General features: G+C 39.0%; 2 protein-coding genes across 3 annotated transcripts; both read right to left on the bottom strand.

Annotated features, from left to right (window-relative positions):
- Positions 1 to 25: 25 nt before the first annotated feature.
- On the bottom strand, positions 26 to 2,359 carry LOC146677350 (protein Wnt-8a-like). 2 transcript variants are annotated; one of them, XM_085421030.1, is made up of 6 exons: positions 2,071 to 2,335; positions 1,923 to 1,956; positions 1,666 to 1,804; positions 1,341 to 1,466; positions 1,093 to 1,235; positions 26 to 949 (listed from the first exon to the last, which is right to left on the bottom strand). In XM_085421030.1, the coding sequence occupies exons 1-6, from the start codon at positions 2,295 to 2,297 to the stop codon at positions 392 to 394; spliced, it is 1,227 nt and encodes a 408-aa protein (XP_085277156.1). In that variant the 5' UTR covers positions 2,298 to 2,335; the 3' UTR covers positions 26 to 391. The 2 variants fall into 2 exon arrangements, with proteins under 2 accessions (XP_085277156.1, XP_085277148.1); XM_085421022.1 differs by having other exon boundaries at positions 1,923 to 2,359.
- A 3,989-nt stretch (positions 2,360 to 6,348) lies between these two features.
- Positions 6,349 to 8,370, bottom strand: tmsb2 (thymosin beta 2). The gene is made up of 3 exons (XM_085421056.1): positions 8,215 to 8,370; positions 7,085 to 7,189; positions 6,349 to 6,816 (listed from the first exon to the last, which is right to left on the bottom strand). The coding sequence occupies exons 2-3, from the start codon at positions 7,182 to 7,184 to the stop codon at positions 6,779 to 6,781; spliced, it is 138 nt and encodes a 45-aa protein (XP_085277182.1). The 5' UTR covers positions 7,185 to 7,189; positions 8,215 to 8,370; the 3' UTR covers positions 6,349 to 6,778.
- Between the last annotated feature and the right edge of the window lie 9,782 nt (positions 8,371 to 18,152).

Genomic DNA, 18,152 nt, shown 5'->3' with positions numbered 1-18,152 from the left:
CGACAAACTGGGAGGCAGTTACGTGTATTGTATAAAAATATTTATTATTTTAAATAATTATTAGGTAGACTTTTAAATATTAAACCAATTTCAGTAGTCACACGTGATAAACAGCGAACAAACATCCTCGGAACTCCCAAGTTCCCAACACTGCTACTGTTGCTCCAATGCTTGGAGATTTTGGTCCACAAGACAAAATTTGACCTATACACTCCATTCAAAACTAAAGGGGGGAAAGGTGCTTTAAAGGACTTTAGCTAAAAAATTTAAATAACATTCATGTGATGCAGAATAATTTCTCATGTAGTTCGTAAATATAAAACTGGTTAATATGATGAAAATCATATTTATCGAATAATGTGAAGAGTTCAAATTTTGCAAGAGATCCCAGTCATTGTTGATGCGCACTGTTCCTGCCTTTTTTGTTCTTTTTCCTCCCACTTTTGTGCGCGCAAAAGTATTTGGCTACAACTCGCTTGCATTTTTCACACTTAACTGTGCAACACCAGTGAAATTTGCAGTTGCAGCTGGTGAAAACCTCTGTGCGCTTCTTCACCACTTTTAGGCCGCATTCATTGCACAATCTGCGGCAGCTATTTTTCTCCCACTCGGACATGTTCTTGTCCTCCTTAAAGCACTCCCGTCCCTCTGTACCGTGGAGTCCGAGGGTCTGGTTCTTGACGCAGTAATTTGGAGAACTCTCCAGGTAAATGAGTTCCCTTGTAGCGACGCTCAAAAAAGTGTGCGTGACTGCGTCTCGGTTGTCCGCGCTGTTCCCTGCTCTCGCCGCTTTCTTGTCCATTTCCAGTTCCTTTGCATGTTTGTACTTCATCTTCAAGTAGTTGCCCACTTCTCTGAAATCGGCCATCTGCATCCAGCAGGTTTGGATGGTGCAGCTTCCAGATACTCCGTGACATTTGCAGGCTTTCCTCATGGTTGCTTTGATTGCCTGTCGAGAGCACAAACGTTTTACCAAAAAATAAACAGAAAGCCAAACAAAAACAACGATCTCGTTTTTCATTTATTACGCTGTGTCAGAACACTATTGACATAAAAAAAAAAACCGTCAATAATATTAAGATCAAATCTTACCAGTCTGCCTGCCTTGTTGTTATGCAAGTTGACCGCTGCGCGCGAGTCATGCCCATCTTCCAGCGCGTCCACAAACTGTTTGGAGATCTTCTCCCCAAAAGCAACATTGTCACTGCATCCTCCCCAAATCCACCCTACACCGCCTGAGACAAAATAGCACATGACGTTATTTCGCTGTAGGAATACAAGCCAATTTAGAAATCGCTTACTGTAACCGCGGATAGAATGCTCATGGAATACATGTTTACCCGGCTGTCCAATTTTGGAGTCATCGCAGCCGCAGTTGTCAAAGTCCCCAGCCGTACAGTTCTTGGTGAGCGTGTACATCACTCCGGCAGCGCTGATGGCATGGACGAAAGAAGTTTCCCTTGTGGCTAAAATAAATAACAAACAAAGAAATCCGGATTTTTTTACTTGGATATCCAGTTTGGCACGAATAATGCGTAACTGATGAGTTCTAGTTTTGTGCGTGAAAAGCACTTTACGCACAGGCGCTTCAAGATTGCTCTCAAAAAAAGCGCACGACCTCACTAATTTTAGTTGCCATAGATTTGATTCAAAAAGAGTTCTTACCACTCCGCATGCCGTTGTGTGGGGACAAAGAAAGCGTGTTCTCTGGACAGTTCCACTTCTCCAAAGCGAATTGGCGTTTACACTCTTGTATCCCACTCTGTGCGCCCACTCGCACGCTGCTGGCATAGGTCAGATAGGCCTTGGATGAGAAAGGAAAGGAAGTTATGAATATTAATGTTAGTGCTAATTACATAGAATTTGGCTGGAAGGAACAGCTTTTACGCAACACTCATTCTTAAAATCTTAAATGGTATTACCTTAGGTCCAGTCATCAAGAAATTATTCATGGTCCTGTAGAGGGGAAAAAAGATAGCTATGTTAAACCTGTAAGTTATTTTACCAATTGCAAACCCATAGAAACTATAGCATTTAAAACTTTCTTTACGAGAGAAAAAAAGGACATACCAAGCAGATGACAGCTGAAAAAGACAACACAGGAACAGAACCAAGACTGCAGAGAAATTCAGTGGTTGCATAGCGTGTGTATTCCAAGCAGAGGCTAGTGTGACGTATTCCAGATGTGAGCGCCAAGAAAAGAAGGAGGCGACTGAAGTTTGTCGCCCTACTCGGCGCTCATGATATTTATATGGTCGTGCCCCCTTTGACAGACAGATTTGTCCAGCAAGTAACATTTTACTGTGAAATGCGTCAACGACATTGGCTGGGGCTTCCCATGGACAAATAGGAATTGTCGGTGCATAAGTGCACTTCAAAGAAGCAACGCAGACGAATTCACCTGTTGTTCCCAGGCTCTGATGCTAATTATAAAAACAAAGTATATGCATGGATTTAAAGTATATGTATGTGTGTCAGTATATGTGAATCCATATGAGCACTACGTATAGAATAATTAAAACCATCTTCTAATAATCCCCCGGATTTGGAGACATTTAAGAATAAAAGTATTATTTTTGACTAATAGAAGATCATTATTCACACAAAAAGTAATCTCTGTATGGGTTCATTGTGGTGATTATTGTTCATCTTTATGTGCACACAAATCGAAGATAGCTTAGCTAAAAGATAATATAAATAAAATCACTTGAAACATTCGGGAGATGGCACCAGTATCCCATGGGGACACTGGGTACTACAAAGCCTTACAGCTTTTCAGGAGTGACAGTATATAGTCATGTAAATACCGCCTCACACATCGGCGAAATTGGCACCGTTGTGATAATAGGATAATAGATGTTTCCCTGGGAAACAACTTGGTGCGAAAACAGTCTGGGATTTACACGAGTAAAGACACATAAGACACGTAAGGGCTATGACAATTAAAATGTAGCATTGCAAGGTCATTTTATTTCATAATATGTTTAGTTTGACTTTTGATAAAATATTAAAAAACTGTAAGTTATATGCAGGTTTAAGCATTGGATGATCCTTTCAGGCTGATCACGTTTAATCCCGCTGATTCGCTTTCTGGCTTTAGCCCACATAATCATGTCCCTCATCAAGGAATCATCACCACCAGTTTCTGTCTTTTCATACTTTTACTTGCGACTTGGACAGCGGACTTGTCAGATCCCCTTTAAGCCACTCAAAATCCCTTAAAACAATAATTCACTCAGCCTGCACAAAAAGCGGAGAGGTGTAGATAATCCCCACTAATTAGATATCAGCTAAGGTCGTGACTGAAACCTACAGCTCCCCTCCCCACCCCACCCCCGGTCTGACTTACTCTCAAAAAGTTGAGAATAGTAGAGAACAGCTTAAGCCAATATGAACCTTTAACGATATTAATGGATTTACTGATAGAAACAATCAATCTGGGCGTGTCTACATGACGACATAAGTATCGAAACTCTCAGGACTACAGATCAGGACAAAACACCGGGCTTATTGGGTGACATTTTAAACGAATGTTGCAAGGAGCACATAGAAAATTTCTTTTTTTTCTTTTTTTTACCCACCACCTTACACACTTTGGGAGTGAGAACGTGTTGCACACACGTACCCTTTTAAGTAATTGACAGTGGTGAAGTGAATATGCATTAGTAAAACTGAGCTAAAATAAATTTCGGACACAGGAGACCAGTGAGAGTTGGTGAATGGCTTGCAGTGTGAAGTACGAGAAGTGGGTCTATCAGAACTCGGGAGGTGAGAAGTTTGACAGGCGGAGGCAGGGTGACAGGAGCAACACCCGCAGGCGGAGATTTGGGGTTATAAATCACTGATATTGAGTTTAGGGTGGGTTTACTGGTCATTTTTGGTGTCACCGTAATGTTTACTGAATAATTCTGAACATCAATTTAGAAGTCAAAACATAGCTGTAACCAGTGCCTTTTACAGGAATATGGGGAATGAAATTATTTTTCACACCATACTCAGGTTCACGTTTTTTTTCTTCCAACGCAGGCGATGCAATCAAATTTAACAATACAAATCATTACGTGCTATTGTAACGGTCCCCACCCCCACCCCCATAGAGCTATTTCTGTCAACTGCTCCATTTAACTTTAATATTTAAAATGACACAATCATTTCAACAGGACAAAATGCTGTCAGTTAAAACAATACACTACGACTGTGGATACATTAACCGTCAGCTTTGTTGACTGACTTCTTCTCCAATTTTAGTTGATTCACCGAGCTCAGCAGCAGACGTCAGGCGTTTAAGAGTCTATAAATATGTGAAAAGGCTGGTGTCTTTTATAGAATCATGGTTTGGAAGTCCTAACTTGTGGATGGTGGTCAGGTTAGGGATGATCTTTGGACACAGGAGTATGGCTGTACCGCTATATTAATGCGTCACACTCCTGCGTGTATCATTAAGTGCAAGGGCAACAAAACTTCATAGCAGGGTTTTCTAAGTGAGGCATGTCCCATACAGCAGTCCAAGAGCATAACTGCAATTCAACAAAGTTGAAATGGAAGCTGCAGATCTCACCATAGCAGGGAATTCTGACGTTGATTATCAGACCCGTGTTTAACATTGCTTAGAAATGTTTGTAGGGTTTTTTTCTGTCTCCTGTAAAAATCTTACACTCTCAATTCTCTTCATTTTGCATTTATTTAGTTAGTGGTAGTTTTCACACTGAAACCGCAGCGCTTGATTAGATCATCCTTCTGTACACTGTCACAAATCTAAGCGTGAACATCAGCTTTCTGATTTTTTAGACCATGTGGACATACATTTTTATCTTCACGTGGTCAAAAAAATTATTTTTTAGTTTGTTAGTGACTATTTCTTCAAATGTAGTGCAGTTTGTATTTTTTTATTTCACATTTTTGATACTTCTCTACCAAACTAACAATTAATTATATTCTATTCTAGAGCCAAGATTGGCAGATTGTATTGGTTTAGTAACACCATAAAACCTAACGCTGTTCTATTTATTACATGAGCCTGCACCCCTGAATAGTTAGCGCTTGTTTTCTTAAAAAAAGGCTAAATGAATTATTGTTATGATTATTATAATTGTTTGTTATTGAAGACAGATTATTTTGTCTATCAGTCAAGTAATAGCAAATAAGACAGGGTAGCCTGAAATGTTAGCCACTGTGATAAATAAATTGGAATAATTTCCAATTCGGAATTATTCTGAACAGTTACTCAATTACTATATTTCTATTTTCAATATTGCTTTGTGTTTGTGTGTGATTAATTTATTATTTAATTTAGTAGTTCATGTTTAACATTACAAGAGTCAGCATAAGGGCATAAAAAGACAACACAGCTGCTTGAGGCCTCCACACCACCAGGGGGAGTCTCAAGCTCATTAAATGTCACACAAAACTAGCGGGTAAATGTATGTGTATATATATATATATTTTTTTTTTTTTCATCCGTGGAATATAAATTTTGAACATATAAAACAAAAACAAAAATGAACCTTTAAGTAAGGTGAGCTTGGTTTATATTGTATGTGAATCAAAGGCATTATGGTTGGCAGCCTACCTTTAGCTTACTAGTCAGTTATAACAGCCCAGAGAACATGTGTGGTCTTTGTGTTTGGATTATGTTCCTAAATAACGATCATTTTAACATAATGAAAAAATTCTATTAGCTAGTTCTTCGGTGTAAGATAATTGTTATTGCTCAGTAACTAACAGGTGAAAATGTATGTCCTTAATATTTGACTACCATTGTCCCATTATGAAACAGGCCTTTTGTTCTATAGACCAGCCTTATTTTGGAGTCTTTGCTGTTATAATCCAGCATTGTTACACCTCAGTTAGCTCCGTGTTTTAATTTTTAAGACCTGCTTCTACTGCTTGATTAAAATATTTCCTCAGAAGCTTTGCTGAAACATTTCGGAACATAGAAAACAACATCTGCCTATGGTGCTTTCCAGTGCACTATAAGCCACGATAAGGGTTGTATTAGGCGTACAAAGCACAAAAAATCAAGCATGGACCACATATTGTTAACGCTGGCGCTTCTGAGGTGGGGGATGGCTTCAGAATCAAATTGTGCTTAAGGCCCCATAAAACCTTGGGCTGATTAGCCACTAGCACTATATTTTCTGATCCCAAACCTTATGCTGGTTTATTGTAATCACATTAACATTAGCACTCTAACATACATTAGTAGGTAAAACATACACCAGCATTATATTACATTTTTTTTCTATATTTTAATGTGTGAGTCATTTGCTTTATTTCTTTGCCTCATAAATACAGTGTGTGTCTGTGTTTGTGATTGTCTTGATTTGCACATCTGTAAAAACGAGACATCAAGATGCACAGGACTGACTGGTTCCATGTCTTCATTTTTATTTCATAAATAAAAGTAAAAAGTTGATTAAGAAAACATCCCACATGATTTAACTTCAATTACTCCCATGTCCATAACCAGCTCCCCACCAGCCCTATAGCCTGGATGCCTGCCTGTCTCTCTGTGCTACATCACTACACCACTTCCCAGTTTGGCAACATTGGAGACATGTTAGCTATACGCTAACAGCACAAGACAGGCACCCAGGCTGGAGTTTTAATATTGGTTACAGAGGCTCCCTTGTGAGGATGCCATATACCCTTAACAGCACCCTGGGGAGCTTAAGAGCACCCATTTCTGAAGACAATGAAAGAGATTCAAATACTGTAATAATCAAAAGAAAGTGCTTTTTGTTGCCGCATCTCAGCTTCTTTTCTTCGTGTGCTTGAGTCAAGGTGTGGCATCGCCTTTCCTCTCTTGCTCAATGGCTAGAAAAGAAGAGAGAAACACAACCGTTGGTAGGCTCTTGTTCAGTAAACGTGTGTGAGGATGTTGCTTTTTGATTTTGCTGTGTATAAAATGTGTGATGACATTGCAGCTGTTTGCTTCAGAGCTCCCGCCGGCTGACAATGCGGTCTCTCGATAGCACAGGAAGTGATGATGAGGAGCTACTGACAGTAACAAATGATTGCAGACGACGAAGCCTTTGTGGCTTCAACAGTGATCAGAAACACACGGCGCACAACGAGCACTCACTCTCTTTGGTGGGCAGAGGGTTTTTCTCTTTTGTCTCCGTCTTCTTCAGCTTCGTCTTGTCGAAACGAGCGATCTCGGTCATGTCAGGCTTGTCAGACATTTTGGCTGGCAAAGGTGAGAAAGATACCTGAGCACACACATTTGACCTTTCCTGTCGAGCCTTAAATTGATAATGCAGCATAATGTGATCAAAATCATTGTAGCAATCTGAAAGTTCATCGTAGGAGCCATTAAATCTGTGAAAGCTTTGTCTAGCCTTTAGAATAAACTCTGCAATGACTGTACATAAAGGGAGTGGCTACTACATGTGCTGCTCAGACTACATCCACATGGATGAACATGGGTGGTGGCTGCCTCCCACACGGCTTCACATTGGCTTCTCCAAAACGTAGATGTAGTCAACATGTGCTTGCTTTCACCCAGCTGTATTTTCTTTCCTTTGTCCCTGATTTTACCTCTCTAAGGCTAAAGTCTTTGTTCTCTCCCTCTGCATCATCTCTCTCTCTTTCTCTCTCTCTCACCCTACTGCATCCACCCCTGCAGCCTTGTGGATATAGGCAATGCTCCACAGGCTCCACTGCAGTTTTATTCCTAGGCTAGCCTCAGGTCTGACTAATCTGCCTTTCACAGTCTAGCCCAGTCATGCCTGTCTGAACTGCTGCTTTGTCAGAGTCTTCTGTGCAAATATGACAAGCCCACAAGCCTGCAGCAAGTCATTTACAAACCAAGCAACGGCAATCTCCTCACTAGTGTGAATTTGAATGGGGCCTAGGAAAATCACTTTGACAAAGAAATAGATATGCTTGGCACACATCCAGAATGTTTATGGCGCACTGAGTCATTTCTTTATCGCGACATGTATATACACTAAGCTTAGCATTAATATTAATATTAGCAGTGATATTCTCACCCTTTCCGATTCATTGTTAAATCCAATTATCCAAACAATTTGTAATATTGTATCTTTATCTCTATGACCATCAGTGTCCTCAACATCCCTTTTCCCACATTTTTTCTGCTGCCATTGCCCATCTAGCCACACCCAATCCTTTGTCTGAGTCCTGGTAAAAAATCAGAACCAAAGAGAAACACAGAAATGAAGAGCATACTAAGAGATGAATCATTCTTACCGACGTTCCACGAAGCAGTGGGCTAAAATCCACCGGTGGAGAGAGTAGGGAGGGACAGCGATAGCGAGATGGAGAGAAGAGAGGGGCACGGAAGCTGAGTGATTCTGCCGGTGTGTGCACGCCTGCCTGCATCCAGGGTGTGGGTATAAGAGAGAGGGAGGGGAAGAGAGAGAGAGGTGGTGGTGGTGGTGAGAGAATGACTGAGAGCTTGGTCAGCCTCCCTTCATGTCATCAATATTAATGTTCTCAAGGGGAAAAGACTAAAAGGAAAGCAAACACTAACAAGAAACAGCTGTTTTGTGTAGATCATCTAAACATAAAATGATTAATTATTCATCTAATACAAAGAGTTTGTTATAGATTGCCTTAAACCCTGTTTTGCTGAGTAAGCCGGAGACACAATGCACGAAATGCTAAAAAGAGGAGTCGAGCTGCTTCTATTACTAAACACGACGACATTTAATGGATGTGTATAGTGTATTTCACTGAAAAATGATATATTTTATCACTGTACTTATTTGTTTGTTTCATTTGTCACTATAGTAAATAATAAGTATAGCATTATATCAAAGTTCACTAAGTAATAGCGGTTTATTTTTACTGAGACATGCCATGGACTAATGCCACATTCCACAAAGTATCACAGGGTGTCGTTGCTGTTCATGGTCTAAGCATCTGCAGTGGTGAATAAATAAACTGTCATACATCTTGTGCATGTTCTCTCAGTGTCTGTGTAATAGTGTGAGGAAAGTACATATTAGCATTAGCAGTTACATATAACTTTGATATACTTCTCCCCAAAAACCACCAAAACCACCAAAACAGGAAGTAAGGTAACAGGAAAGAGATTGCATACAGTTATTAAAACACCCAGTACTTATAACAGTAACACCTAGTATTTCCTGTTTTAGAAAGATGTGAAACTGTACCATGGAACTGTATACACTAATGTACTAATGTAATGTACACTAATGTATACACTTTTAATAACTTATAGTGACAGTATATCAGCAGCACTTAATTAAAAACAAACAAACTAAAACAAAACAATAGAAATGTATATTTGCATTTGTCAAAATAGAGGTCACTACTCTTGACAACAGCCTGTTTATATCACATCCTCTCTATATATTCAAATATTTAATATAAATTCATGTGAAACTAGAAAAAAATACAGATTAAATGAAAGCAATTAAAATGTCCACAAAACTCAGTGTAGCCATGGTGAAATATGCTTTTTTAGTGACTATTCTTTTGGATCATGCTAATCACTTTGTTTTAATTGAATGCTTGAAATAAATGGTAAATGGCCTGTATATGTATAGTGCTTTACTCAGTCCCTAAGGACCCCAAAGCGCTTTACACTACATTCGGTCATCCACCCATTCACACACACATTCACAAGTGATCAATAAAAGTGATCAATAAAAGAAGATATAGAATAAAATATAGAATTTAAAAGAACTTGCATAGCACAAAACTTCTTATTTTCTATTTACTATTTCTTTATTTCTAATTTCTTCATTTTTTATATAGAGACAAGAATGTAACATGAGAAGATTCTTTATATCAGGGGTCTCGAACTCCAGGCCTCGAGGGCCGGTGTCCTGCAGGTTTTAGATCTCACCCTGGGTCAACATAACTGAATCAAATGATCAGTTCATTACCAGGCCTCTGGAGAGCTTCAAAACATGTTGAGGAGGTAATTTATCCAATTAAGTCAGTGTTGGATAAACCTGCAGGACACCGGCCCTCAAGGTCTGGAGTTCGAGACCCCTGCTTTATATAATAATTTACTGTGGGAAGCACCAACAACAATGTGATGGCCAAACCCATGGCCACACTCTAAAAGTCTAAGTAACTCTTTTGTATTCTTTATTTCTTCATTTAAAACAACACACTTTAATTTGCAGTAGTTTATTGATTGGTTTGGATACATTTGTTCTATTTGTAAGCACGCATATTTAGTTTACTCATGTATTCATACCAGTTCATTACTTTGTTTGGTTTGTGACTAATATTTGTTTCTTTTACCTGTTTCTCACCTTTCATGATCCCTGGGAGTTGCCAGACAAAAAGTGGTAGCTAGGGTTTAAAGCAGTTAAATAGAAAGAGGGATGATTGGACTGCACCACCACTTCCTGCTGAAGGGGGAGAATGTGTATTTTCTTTAATTAAAAAAGCTTTTGTACTTAACTAAATATTTGAGTTTAGGGTTTAGTGGGTTTTGATTTTCTTATTTGGTGTTTAGTTTATTAAAAAGCTAGACTGTGCTGCATAGTTTTTGTGGTTTTGATTGTGTTTTGTTTAGTTACCCCTGTTGTGTCATAGTGGTCTGACCCAGCTACTGCCCCTGTGTGTCATTTCCTTTGGTTTGTTGAGTTTGGAGTTCTTTGCCTGAGTTTAATTTTGTTCCTTTGACCTCTTTTATTAGCTCATCATTTATTACTTTTGTAAAATAATTTTTTGGGTTAAATAAATGAAAACCCTTTTTTCTAATAATTCCTGTGACTCCTGCTAATTCAACTCGGTCCATCATAAACAACAACAACAACAACAATGATAGTAATAATTATAATAGAAATCTTATTTCCCAAAGCATTATTACTTATGTAATTAATATGATTAATTTAGTTAATGATATATAAAAAAAGGAAACTCTGCTTTTCTTTAATACAATTTACATCTTTTATCAACATTATTGCATCAAAGTCGATATACCATCATGTGACTCTGGTGTCACAGAAATTTCAAGTAAACATTTTATGTGTTGTACTTACATAATAAACCCAAACTGCATGATTTTGACCCCAATATGAAATAACTGAAATAAACACACAACCGGCCAGCCAGGAGATCTAATCTCTCTGGAATGTCTTGGGTCTACCCTGGGGCCTCCTTACCTCCTCCTCCTTCTAAGGCATACCAAAAACACTTCATCTAGGAGATGCCCAGAAGCCATTCTGGTCAGATGCCTGAACCACGTCCAACTGGCTACTTTGGATGTGGATTCATAGTGGCTCTACTCTGTGTCCCTCCCAAATCCCCAAGCGTCTTATCCTATCTACAACAGACAACCCAGACATGCTTCAGAGGAAGCTTGTTTCTGTTTGTATCCATAATCTCATTCTTTCAACTATCCAGAGCTTGTGATCATAGGTGAGCGTCAGAACATAGATCAAACTGTAAATCAAGCTTCATATCCACATTACCGAAGATGCCACACCAATCCATCTGTCAAACCTCCCCTCAAACATACATAAGATCCTGAAATACTGAAACTCGTCACGGACACTCCACCTTTTTCCACATGAGAACCATGCAATCAGACTTGGAGGTGCTAATTCCCATTCCATCTGCTTCACACTCAAATGCAAAGTGTTCCAATGCAAGCTGGAGGCCATCTCTTGATGAGGTCAACAGAACCACATCATCTGCAAAAAAGACGCAATGACACCACTGAGCCTTCCATCCCCCCACATCTTGGCTGGGCCTAGAAATTTTGCCCAAAAATATAATGACAACAATCAAAGGGAGCCCTTTCTTCCCAATCTGACTTATTGCAGAAACGATTACAAGCATCTAAAACTAATCAGACTCAACAGGCAGTTATGGCACACAGTTTTCCCCATACTATACTGACATGTTACAGGAGGAGCAAGCAGTTGGTAACTCCCTTTCTGTGATTTGGGAAGTTAAACGTTAAAAACCATTGCTGAGTAGATTTTCCAGCTGAGCATTGAACAGTCAACGGGTGGAGTTTTCCTCACTCCCGAGAAGGTCATCGCTGCTTTGATTGGGGCTTTTAATGTAGCAGTATCCCAGTATTGTATCAACTCTTGTTTTCATGTGTGGCAGACCAGGTTATGGCCCATCTCTCGGGTACACTAGATCCAGCAACTTCTCCAACGTTCTGATAACTTCCCGTATGTGAAGTTCCCCATCCAGAAGGTGAAGTCACGGTTGGCACAGTTGAAGTGTTTGTTCCTTAAAATGACTGACCCCTGGATACTGTGCATTACTCCAATTTAGAACCCATGGCAAATATATTAACTAAATATTAACTAAATACTGTAAATAGTTCCATTTATTAAAATTGCAAAGGTGGAATTAAGTGCTTTTGAGCAAGCTACCCTGGAGCACCAAATTGGTAGTTACACACTGAAAAAAAAACCAAGAAAGCAGACATAGAAAAAAAGGTCTATCATTAGGAAAAGTGTGGCCAACTAAGTTATGAAAATTTGGGATTGATAGGACACAAAAAATTAAATAAAAACACCTATGATGAAAAAAATATGCACCTTTATTCTGCATGCATGTATTAATGTCAATAAACTGGTTCTTCTTGAATTTTTGTAGTGCTAGGCTAAAAACAATATTCTACTATCCTTTAAACTAAGAGGATTAACGGGGAAATCATTAATCATTTATTACTCATTAGCAGCTGTATGTGGGTGGTTTTATTTTCCACCTAACTCACTTGGTGCTCAAACAGCTCTTGATTACATCGTACACTAATAAAGTTGTGATGTGAGGAGCTCATGGTCCTTTCCTGACATCATGAAGCCCACTACTCATTCCTCTCTAATCTTCCCAGAGGTACGGTTACAGTCTGCCGATGGCAGCTGCTGAGGAAACCCATCTCAAAAAAGAACAGCTCATCTCCAATCAGCATAGATGATGAGTCAACATGACCTGGAATGGAATCAAGTGACTGGATATGAAATGACATCATTCATAAATTTTAATTCTTTTATCCCCAATAAATTCTATCTACGATTTCCTTTCTTTTTTGTGCACATCTCTCCATCTTGCTATATATTTTATGAAAAAAATGAAAATAGATTGTTTGTACAATTGTTTGTACAATTTTAACACGGTTGAAGTCAATATTTGGTATTACCACCTTTAGTCTTCAATAAAGCCTGAACGTTCCCAGGCAACTTAGCTGCCTGTAGTAGTCAGTGGTCTTGGAGGACAATCTATGAGTGAACGTGTTCAATGGTTTGTTTTTGAATCCAGATATATTTTTACTGCAGTGGTCATTTTTTTTGCATCATTATCATGCTGCAAAAATAAAGCATTTCACACTTTCAAGATGGTACTGCATGGTGGATCAAAATCTGACAGTGTTTTTCTGCATCATAATTCCATAAATTTTCAAAAGATCCCAAACATCACTGGCTGAATCGCAGTCCCAAGCCATGACAGAGCCTCCACTGTGTTTTATAGATGCGTGTGTACATCTCTCCTGACCTCCTCTGCACATATTGATGATTATTTAAACTAAAAGTTATACCTTTGTATTCCTCACTTCATAGCATCTGGTGCCACAGATTTTCTGTCTTTGGGAATTTCCTTGTTAGTGCAAAATTCTATTTTATAAGGAAAAATGGCTCAAAACTTTTGCACAATATGGCATGAGTGGTACTTCATTTACTGATAACATGTTGCCAGTCATGTTCACTTTTGCTACATTGTGCTATAAATTCCCTGCACCAACATATAGTACGATACATAAGCACATAAGCACTTAGCCCTTTCAGTCTGAGCCCAACCCTTGAAATGATGCGGTGATTTAAGCAAAATGACCTCTGGTAAGCACTGTGTTAATGTGTGACATCACATTACTGGATGACTTTGGGCTTTACTGGATTACATCAATGTTATATTAAGATCACTGTCTCTAAAGTGGTCTCTGAGGAAACTACAGCACCACCTACTGGCTGAAGTCTTGAGGTTCTTCATTTAGCCCAATCCATTGTGCACACAGAATTGAAAAAAAAAATTACAACAAAATTAATCATATCTTGCAACCTGGTTATATTGAGACTCAACTCAAACCTTGCTGAAACCTACATACAGTCTCTAAATAATCCACACTATCCTACGTGAATGCCTTCTGGAGCTCATTATATTTCAATGCTCTTCAAGTCACACACTGATTCAGCCTTTCAAGCATATCTTTCTAATAAGCTGTTTGTTTCCTTGTAATGTTGTGAAGGGGGAAGACGATTTCTGACCTTCTCTAATTTGTCCAGGCCCTCAAAATTAACCTTTTTGCTTGAAATGTTATATCTGAGGGTGGGAGAGGAGACACGCTCTGACAAAGGTCAGCCTTAGAAGCCAACTGACTTGTCAGAAAAATCTGACATCCTACTTCCCGTTGATGAGTGGTAATAGACCAGTACACCTTTTGTGGGTTCAAATCTGTGTTTGTGCTACAGTGTTTAAATCAATGATACCAGTAGAGAAGAGCACATACTGAGATCCCATAGGCAAAAAATGGCAGAACCATACATAATTCTATAGATGAATAGATAAATGATATGTAAGAACTACTCTTTTATTTTTTATTTTCTCTCTCTCTCTCACTCTCTTTTTTTTTTTAACATCCAGAAAGGCCTGTTCTGACACATTAAAACAATTATTTTCTTTGTACTAAACACAGGATGGCAGCACAGGACTATTTAAAATTTGTTGGCTTAAAATTAAAGTGAAGTTAACAGCCTATGAGGGACCACCAGGGTGCAGTCATCCCTCAGCACTAACCAACAGCTGGTAACAGCTTAAATTGTACTGTCACCGACTATGTATGTATGTGTGTGTGTGTGTATATATATATATATATATATATTCCCTCTCCCACTTATTCCATACTTGTTTCTTAAAAGCAAGAGTCTGAAGCCAGTTAGCTCAATGGTTTCAGTATGACACTATAAGATGACAGGAAATTAGTAAAAAATGGAGCCTCTAGTAATTATTGTCAATTCTGCAGAGAAGCTTCAAGTACAGCAACATTTACAGTAATGGCAAATAACTAACAACAGTTCTGTGACTAAATTGCTCTCAGGCTGTTCATTTACAGCGGCTTCTTAAATTCCTGTTGAAGGTTAATCACTGTCAGACAGTTAATATAAGAATACTAATTAAATAAGGTTAACAGGTTGGGAATTGTTAAAAACTAGTATTAATTGGTTGGGGAGGGCAGAGGTGGGTAATTAAGTTTACACTACATTTTATGTAGTTTACACTACATGGAATAAAATACTATGCATTCATTAATATTTGCTGTACAGAGTGTGTTTGGAGGCATGATTTCTCATTTTGGTCACAGTTTGTGAATGTTTGCAGAGTATGCTCATCTGTCTTTGCTTGTGGGTAGAAGAGAAAGTAAAGGTAAATATGAAGCTCGTCAGTGGCTAATGGATACAAAAGATAGGTGACACTTAATAATTTGTGCTGTCAAATTTGTCTTCATAACTTTAGCTTTGATTAATTAATTAGTTTGAACACTGTACATAAAAGAACTTTAATGGCACAAATCTTTGATGATAATGAAGGTATCGTCCAACCCTTCTTATTACTCAGTCACTTTTAGATGACTTAACATAACACCGTTGTTGGAAGAGGACAAAGAAAAACCATAATATAATTAGCACCTTAGCATTAGCATAATCAGTATTTGAACATTTTTTTAACAGCATCCGCTGTTTAATTGTACAAACCTTTTTCCTCACCTGTTAGCTTAGTACAGAGAGAGAACAGTGCACACAAAACCATATACAACATGTTAAGCTTGTGTCAAAAAATTAGCTTTAGCACTGTTGGTTAGGTTTATATTTAGTCAGGCATGAAAACATGGTGGTTGCATAAGGCTGAACCACAGACAATATAAATGACAAGATGTAACTTCAGGCTTCTGAGAAAATGAAGCCAAACTGCAAACATGCATTCTTTTTAAAGAGAAGGGTAATGAATGTGGCTGAAAAAAGACTTTCAGACCTGGAGAGAACTGCTAACCATGTGACATTAACTGGACTGCCACTTTAGACATATGACAATGTAGAGTAAAGTGGATAAGGCCTCAATAAAACAGGCATAGAATTTGGTCAGCAACCACCTGGTGCAAGAGAAAAATGTGTATTCCCCAAGTGACTGGCAAAAATATTCATGTAATGGCTTTTTCAGTGTTCTTTCCCACTTCCCTTTTCTGGTAGGCAGTGGGGAGGTAGGGCATACAGCCCAATCTGGCGGAGAGGTGTGGGAAGCCAGATCGGGCGCCCCCCTTCCGGCTCTCCTCTCTGCTCTCGCCTATCTTGTACGTTTTGTCTTACTTCTCTATATCACCTTTTCTATCCCTTTGAAGAAGTTAGGCTCTGTAAATGCTAAAGAGGTAAGTATTATTTCTCCGTTGCAGCAAATAGATAGGAGAAAATAAACTGTAGGAAACTAAAGAGAAGAAAGAAGATTTGAAATAACAATTTAACACAAACCAGTGACACACTCCAGGGCCTGATCAACCCTGGCAGGGCCTCTTTGGATGAGGGTGTCTAGATAATGGCCGAAACACCCAATGAATCCAAGGTCCACTACTGATGATGTGTCCCAAATCTTAATATGATAATCTAGATCAGATCTCTTATCCCCTCAAAAAAATGGCAGATTAGCTTGGGTAAAAGACTGAAAGTTAAGGCACACAACAATGTGTGCTGGTGGTAAAGTTTCTGGGCTGCTAAATTTTCCTGTAGTTCATAAAAAACACACTGACATATCTGCAAACACTTGCCAATATTCTTCAAGCAGTGGCGAAACTGTGAAAAGTGTAACACAAACTGGAAATGGAGTAAATGTTAAGCCTTTTAAAACATGTTCACTGCAGCACTGCCTCAGTGCTGCAGTGAACATGTTTTGTGGCACAACTACTGCAAACCACAGTTTTTTGGTTTGCCCTTTTTCAGATTTTGCTAGCATTCTGCTTATAGTTCGTGAGTGCTTGCAGTCAAGTTGGCACAATGACTGCAGTGTGTTGACAGCATCAGTCATAAAGAGAATTCTGGTGTAGCACCCGATTTGCAGTTTCAGCTAGTGACAGCTAGCAATGTCCAAAAACCACTCGCTAACCAATTGAGATACACATTTCTCAACAATACATCAACAGGGTTTGTACTGTGGTATGAATGTGAATTTGTGTCACGCTATTCCACTCTTGCTCTCACACTCTCACACACTCATTTCCCTTGCAATTTTTCTCTCCTTGCAGTCTGGTGGACAGAGAAATGCCTCTGAACACACATTAAACGTTACAGGCATCGACACAGACATTTGTATGCACACATATCGACACTTGCACACAGCTTAAGTTATTTTTCATCATCTGGCCTGATGGAAGATGATTTTAAGTGCTGGAAATAGATTGGGCAATTTATTTAGCTCCCCCCTGAACAAAAGCAAGGCGACATTGTTATTCAACAAGAAGAACTCTGGCTGAAGTGTAATTACTAACCACATTCAAACAAATTAAATCCTGCCCAGAGCTTTTTTATCAGCCTTAAACCAACAGAATGAAGGGACTCTAATGCAAATATGCAAAGGCCTCTCAAAATAATCTCTTTACTTTGTCAGCCATTCTGAGAGCACTGATTTGTCTGTCAAACAAGTCTGATTACTCCGTATTCAAAGAGGAATTAGGTGTTAAACAAAATGGAGCTGGTAAGCAGCTGAAACTCTGCATGCTTTTTTTTCCTGAAGACTTGTTGGATTTGTGGGATGGGTTAGGACAGAGCAGGATCAGTAAGACCTGATAAGCGCTCTGGCTCAGCTCATGATCTACACGACTAATGATGCAGTGTTTGACTGGTGCCCTGTGTTCCATTGCTGGGCCAATGAGCTGAGAGTATCTCGGTGTGGAGGAGTTATCTCACCTAGCCAGCTGGAGGACAGTGACAGAGATGAAAAGAGAGGGAAAAAACAGTCGAGATAGAGCGAGAGATGAAGGAGAGAGAGAGTGGGGGAATGAGATAGATGGAAGATTCGAGCACTGTTCTAAAAAACATGTTTGTAATGCACCTTATCAGGTAACTCTAAGGAATGACTATCTGAATTTGTTGCCTGTAATAGTGTCTGTGTGTGTTCATAGTTTTGTTAGTGTTGTGGGG

The sequence above is a fragment of the Rhamphochromis longiceps genome, linkage group LG2 (assembly GCF_057381845.1).
Source record: "Rhamphochromis longiceps isolate RC_006_pf linkage group LG2, R_longiceps_female_GT1.1, whole genome shotgun sequence".
Taxonomy (NCBI): domain Eukaryota; kingdom Metazoa; phylum Chordata; class Actinopteri; order Cichliformes; family Cichlidae; genus Rhamphochromis; species Rhamphochromis longiceps.
The sequence above is the reverse complement of the archived record's forward strand: the minus strand, read 5'-3'. Positions and strand labels throughout refer to the sequence as shown.